General features: G+C 34.4%; 1 protein-coding gene across 1 annotated transcript; it reads right to left on the minus strand.

Annotated features, from left to right (window-relative positions):
• Nucleotides 1-453: 453 nt before the first annotated feature.
• On the minus strand, nucleotides 454-7,188 carry LOC106476831 (calsequestrin-1-like). The gene is made up of 11 exons (XM_022380586.1): nucleotides 7,099-7,188; nucleotides 6,227-6,327; nucleotides 5,713-5,818; nucleotides 5,105-5,178; nucleotides 4,844-4,930; nucleotides 4,389-4,481; nucleotides 3,852-4,025; nucleotides 3,627-3,701; nucleotides 2,363-2,495; nucleotides 1,236-1,541; nucleotides 454-1,003 (listed from the first exon to the last, which is right to left on the minus strand). Exons 1-11 carry the CDS (start codon nucleotides 7,142-7,144, stop codon nucleotides 981-983), a joined length of 1,218 nt encoding a protein of 405 aa, XP_022236294.1. The 5' UTR covers nucleotides 7,145-7,188; the 3' UTR covers nucleotides 454-980.
• Nucleotides 7,189-7,209: the final 21 nt, after the last annotated feature.

Genomic DNA, 7,209 nt, shown 5'->3' on the forward strand with positions numbered 1-7,209 from the left:
CAGACATCGGTCTTGTTTGACAAAAAAAAAATAAAAATATATAAGTTATTGAAGCCAGAAATGGTTCTAAAATTCTGCTATTATTTCTGTTTTGTTATAACAGGTATTATTAGCAGATAACTTTCTATAAGACTACTGTAACTAAACCAATAGTAATGAAGCTGCTAATAGATAAAACAATGTTGATTGGATAATATCAACCACTGTCGTTTTAAAGAGACGTTACATCTTTTGTTTTTCATCGGTTGTAGGCATAGTTACTAAGCTGAATACACATTTTCCAATTGGTAGAAAACTCTCAGATTAACGTATTAATAGGACATCTTCACCTATGACCACTAAGCCACGCCCACTTTTGCTGCTTAAAAGCCAATAGAAATATTTAAATCCTTTCACCGCAAGCTATAAAAGTCATATTGACGCTCTAGCCCCATCTGGTGGCCTTAAGTTGTGTATCATAGAAGACGCATAGTGGAAGAGGAAGTTAAAATATTTATTATCTTAAAATAGGATTTGAATGGAACTAATACATAAGTGAACTCAGCATGTGAAAAAAATTAACAATTATTTAAAGAATTAATGTTATAAATCGATCATATGTGAACTTTTTTTTTTTTTTATTATTAGAAGTCAGCCTGGAAGGGAACAAAGTTTTAATTATTGTAAACAAAACCTAATTATGTTCGTTCAGTTAGTAATCTCATTATGAAATTTCTATAAAGGGAGAACACTTATACGACAACAAGTTATGTTTTTAATATGCGATCACCATCATGGCGAAGTAAGTTTTATACAAGTAAGATCACTAGCAGTTGTTCAGTACATTACTAACTAAACAATGAATGTTTGAGTTCTGTAACCGATTTTGGCATGTTTCTTGAGTGAAAGTTCAAATATACACATAATACATCAAGGGTGAAGTCTGTTTAAATCGTCAATACTTTTGCTAGTGAAAAATTAGACCAATTTATTCCCTCTTTTTATAGTTCCATCTTCTCAGAACCTGAAAGGAAAAAATAAACACCAAATAAAAGGCGATTATACACAATTACATACATCAACACTTACTGAAGTCCTTCGTGAAGTTTTTTTAGGAATTACCATAACATTCAGTACATACATTGTCAACGATACCCAAGTGTAACTCGTTCGGCAGTACATTACGAGAAATATAGAAAGAAACGTATTTATTATTTAGTTGTTGTGTCTGTTAAATGGTAGAAGATATGTATTACCTGTTATACTGATAACTGCGGGTGTGGAAGTTATCGTGGGATTTTCAACATCTCCAGTGACTTCACATACCCATTCTCCATCATCCCGTCCTTTGGTGACGCCTGTGATTTTAAGACTACAATCTCCATTAAGTCGTTCTCCAACCCACGAGTACTGGGGGAAACGGTTGAGGTTGAAGCCAATGTTGTGACCATCTTTCATCCACAAGCAGTCCCCAATAGGATTGGCGATGACGCATTCCAGAACCACGTCAGTTCCTTCTGGCACTATTTGGGACTGAGGGATCTTCTTAAAGGTCTGCAAGCCTAGAAACAGCGATGCACAAATTAACGATTTGAGGTGTATAAGGGGTGAAAGAAAGAAATAATCACGTGTTACACCTACTTTAATGGTTACTTGTCCTCGTGGCCTGGCAGACGAAAGGCAATATCTGCTAAATACAAGTGAAATTAAATCAAAGTAACGTTTTCTTTTGGACCGTTCCGAAGACACCGTTTAAGTTAAGAAAAAATGATCTGGTTTTCACTGATGACTCCTTCACCTTATCGTGGCTGTATCTGCATCTGATCTACGAAAAGAGATCACCATGATTTAACATAGACACTAAACTACATGATGCAAACTGGATGTACAGTAAACTATTTCGGGTGCACGTTCATCAAAAAGTTCCATTTATAGTGCTTATAGATAAACTAAAACCCGCGAAACTTATTTTTGCTCCAACATTTAATTAAGCTCAACATTTGGAATGATCAGAGATGTTATAAGTTCCATTCGTAGAATTTTGACGTTTTTGTTAAGAGAATGAAAGAGAGATAAGTTATAGTAGTGGTTGGAAAAAAAAGAAAAAGATATACAAGACCACATTTTTGACCAAAATAAGCAAGTCATCAAAAGTTAGGGAAATTAAGCTACCAATATGTGACAGAAGTCAATATTTTTTGAAGTATCGAAACAGGTTATTTTTTGCAGTAATTAACGTAATCTACTAGCATTGAACCATTTCCAACTAAGCCATTCTCATATCAAGAAGGTTTAATTAATATTAACATATGCACTATTGTGAAATAGTGCTTGTTGGAGTTTTTAAATTGTGTGATCTTTATTAAATAGTGGAATACTTTACCCGAGGGTTGTGGAGCAAGCGTGTCATTGATCACTTGGTACAACCAGTCCTGTAGAAGCAGGAGGTTTTGTTCATCAGCCGTTTTATCAGCAGTGGTATTGAACAGAGTTGTGTTAAACCATGCGGTGAGGTTCTGAAACACACAGAGTATAGTCATTTACAGTAGATGTATATAAAAAAAGACATTTATAAATGTAAAGCTACACAAAGACTACCTGTAACTGAGGTTAGACGGAAAGCATTTAGTTAATATCACCCATTCCCAACTCTTAGAAAATAGTGGAATTTGAGTGTCGGTGTACCTAAGACCCCAAAACTTAGAACATTTTTTGGCAATGAGATTCAAGCCGTGAAACCTCAGATCCACCATCCCACACATTAACCACTAGGCCACGCCCAAAAACTACTACATATATAATATAATATAAATGATTACGTGGGATTTGTCACACAAGATTCTTCTTGATTAATCACTTATGGAGTAAATCTGTAGTTAATACCAGACAAGACGTTTATATGTTAGTGTTTATACACCAAGTTGTAGGAAAATGAGCATCCACCAGGTGGAATAATAAAACTAGTAAAAAACAAACAAACTAACAGTTAGTTACTTAGAGAAAAATGTTTACCTTAAATGACGTTTAAATCAGCTTTCACCAAAGCACTTCTCACCCAAGCAGGTTTTTAGTTTGAATATTCACGTGTGGTTTGATGACATTTCACACATCTTCCGAGTAGTGGGAAGAGCCGAGGAACTCTTACTTAACTTTGGTGAAATCAAGAATTATTAATTTACAACCCGAAACTTGGGCAAATTATTACTCGGTAACACCTAGGAAACAGGGAAAAGCTGCACCCCCCCCCCACTCTCTCCAACACACGTTTTGCTGTAACGTTTAAGCAGCACCAACAAGGTAAAACTAACTAGTATGCGACTAATATCCGGAAATACACTCAGTACCCGATTTTAACTACGCTACCCCCCACGGAGCTATTGCTTGCTTAAAACAAATCTGTTGTGGCAAACTAGTGAACAAGACAATCAGAATAGTGGGTCAGAGGTTAAGTAAGGCGTTTCAATATGCGATTATTTTTTTTTTTTTTTTTTTTTTTTTATTATATAACGGAATATATAAAGTCAAACAAAATTTATTACATAAAAAGTTGACATTTACTTTCCCCCATACGTAGTCAGTGTACCTATTCCATGTTAAGTCAGTATTAGTTATACTTATGATCTAACCAGAAGGAATTACATTCTTACATTCGTGAAGTTCACAGCACCAATCTTGGGCAATTGTGGGGGAACGCCGAAGGCTGACTGTAGTTGATCCATTACCTTAAGTAGAAAATAATATTTAAGTTCAATAGATGGCGCTACGTATTTACGTATAGAATTCAAATAATTAGGCGTTAATTATGTTTTGTTTAATAGATTAAAAAACAGATTCCAAACTAAATTAATCGCGAAACGTTAAAGTAAACTTACAACATACACGACGGGAAATACTTGGGGTTCAATCCACACGATGTTTAGGTTCCGAAACTCCGTGTTGTTTGTGTTGTTCTTAATTACTTTGGTCAAAAGGTGATAGAGGTAGTGCCCTAGTGGGGATGCTTCTTCTCCAATAGCGAGTACCAACTTATTAGTTGGGTCAATTAGCTGCAACATGAAATACACGTACCGAAACAAGAACTATCAGTTCAGTACTCAAGGAAGCGTAGTAGGTTTTTAGTACATATAGTATTTTAAGTGATAAAACGTAGAAATACACGTACCAAAACAAGAACTATCAGTTCGGTACTTAAGGAAGCTTAGTGGTTTTTAGTACATATAGTATTTTAAGTGATAAAACGTAGAAATACACGTACCAAAACAAGAACTATCAGTTCGGTACTTAAGGAAGCTTAGTGGTTTTTAGTACATATAGTATTTTAAGTAATAAAACGTAAGAAATAATTGTAAAAACTTCTCAGGATATTTAAAATTTCAACGAGTACAGTATTGAATGTTTTTCAACTATACCTCTGGGTCGTAAAGGTTGTGTTCGTTTAATTTCGTCAAAATGGAACCTTTATTTTTTCTTACGAATGCTTCGATTTCTGTAGTAGTTGCTGGCTAGAAATGACAAAAGGCTTGTTACATTTGTTTAAATGATATTTTAATGGGTAACTTACCCAAATATTGGTCGTTAAAAAACTAAAAAAAAGTATGGAATACAATGGTATTTTTTCGTTTTAGTCAAACGAAACATTCATTAAAATAGCTACTTTAGTTTGTCGAATAGTTTTCAAATAGCAGCTGATAAAGTTAAGTACGACTTAAAATAGAGATTAACGTAACTTCCGTTACGTTTATATTGAAAATTATGAATTATAATTGTTGAAATATATCACACACACACACTTCTTAACTCGTTATAATGTAACCATCAACACAATTGCCTGGTGGACTTAATCTACAATGCAAATGGTACTTGCGTTATGAGGACAAGAAACCGGTTGTCTTTCAAACGGCCTTACGATATGGATCTGACCGACTGTATCCAGCTTCAAGTGCTTAGCAACCTGCGATAAATCACTTTATCAACATATTGATCATTAAGTGTTATTTTATAATGTACGGAGTCACCACACTTGTACAAGATAATTTAATAAAACATTTGTTACCGAATGGTTAAAAGTGAAAACACCAGCCATTGTTAAAAAAACAACAACAACAACAACAAAAAACTGAATTACCGTTCTGTCAAACGTGACGTAAAATGGAACAGATGGCAGGAATGCTCCAGCTGCTTCTTGGAAAGCTTGAAAGTCTGCAAAGTAGTAGATAAAGTTGTAGCGGATGATACCAGAGGTGGCGAGATCGGTTGTGAAACGTTTAGCATCATGTTGGACACAACGTTTTTATACACACCAACAAGAACTTTAGTTTAATGAAGACTAGACATTTCAGGAAAACCTGGTGAGGTGTTATTACATCGATACTGGAAACGTCTTTAGTATTTATAAAAAGGACGTTCAAAATTTATTTAGTTAGATTTGAGATCTGGTTTAAGAAAGTTAACATTGTGATTTTTGAAAATAAAGCTGCTCTAACGTTCCAAATAATCACACGTGCACAACAAATAAAGCTGCTCTAACGTTCCAAATAATCACACGTGCACAACAAATAAAGCTGCTCTAACGTTCCAAATAATCACACGTGCACAACAAATAAAGATACTCTAACGTTCCAAATAATCATACGTGTACAACTACTAATTTTTGAGAAATTTTTCATCCTGCACGATGCTTATTTGGGTCTGCAAGATTATCATCTTTAAAACAAGATTCAGTTTCATACTTACCTGGTGTTCCCTTCATGAAAAAACCGACAACTTTCGGTTGATTGATGCTGTCAAAAGCTATCTTATCCAGCTTGCCCGAAATTACCTTCACCTCAGACGAATTAACCTGCCATATATAGATATGTAAAATTACCCTAAACTGTTTCATTTAGACGTATTTACCCCCCCCCCCCAATATTAGAAAAACTTGGAAATTCATTTCACTTTTCTGATGAAAACTCTTACACTACCCACTAAGAAAAATGTTTATATAGTCAGCTAGGTTAAAGATAGCAAATAAAGACAACCTATATTCACTCACATATTTAAATCGCAAACTGTCCCAATTGCTATTTGAAGAGTTATATTGCAGATAGAGTATAGGCTAGAGACGTTCGTTTAGTCGTTTGAAGAATGTGTGCAAGTGGATTATTCAATGGAATACGTACACAGTTCTATCAGTATTACGTTAAAAAAAGGCAAATGCGTAGATAATGGACAGAACTTAAAAACTAGTATAGAAAATATACATCACCTGTAGTACGAATGAAACGAGAGAGGCTGCAGTTCTTCGCCCGTGATAAACCGTTCTCTTTCCTTCCCGATATACGTGAACATCACCATCCGAGGGTTTAACTAGTACAGATTAACATCCTACATTAAGTAATGCCACACTGTTTAAATGGTAGGACAAGATTTGAGATTACAGTATTAAATTAGCAAGTAAATATAGGTGTGTATCCTTGTACTAGTAGTATAGAATATACAGAACACATCACATTTTTTGCACCCCCCCAAAACAAAAAAAGAGTATAATGATTAAAGTATGAATTTTACAGTTTATACAACTTTAAGATATTTATAATCGAACAATGGTCAGTATTATGTTATTCTTACTTAAACATTGAATCACTTATTTAATTTGAATGATAAACTTCCATCCAGTTGTTAATGGAATTATATTTTAACCTTTTTTCATGGGTCAGGATTAAATGTCGAAACCTACACCACCACCCCTCGTAAAAAAGAGAATGATGCAAGTCTATTAAAATACTTAAAACTTTAGTTATTTAACTTTTTGTACCGAACTATTAAGATCTTAGTTTTAAAGTTATATATTGTAAATATACAAACTGTAATTCAGTGTGTAAATAATCACCTTCTAGCACGTCCTGTTGATCAATTTTTACAGCTGTAACTGGCATTTCACAAACACCGACATTTCTTCCACTCAGCAGCTGTGCTGTAATCTACAAGTAAAAATTCAGTGTGTAAATAATCACCTTCTAGCACGTCCTGTTGATCAATTTTTACAGCTGTAACTGGCATTTCACAAACACCGACATTTCTTCCACTCAGCAGCTGTGCTGTAATCTACAAGTAAAAATTCAGTGTGTAAATAATCACCTTCTAGCACGTCCTGTTGATCAATTTTTACAGCTGTAACTGGCATTTCACAAACACCGACATTTCTTCCACTCAGCAGCTGTGCTGTAATCTACAAGTAAAAATTCAGTG

Source organism: Limulus polyphemus, unplaced genomic scaffold, assembly GCF_000517525.1.
Source record: "Limulus polyphemus unplaced genomic scaffold, Limulus_polyphemus-2.1.2 Scaffold11760, whole genome shotgun sequence".
NCBI classification, from domain to species: Eukaryota; Metazoa; Arthropoda; class Merostomata; order Xiphosura; family Limulidae; genus Limulus; species Limulus polyphemus.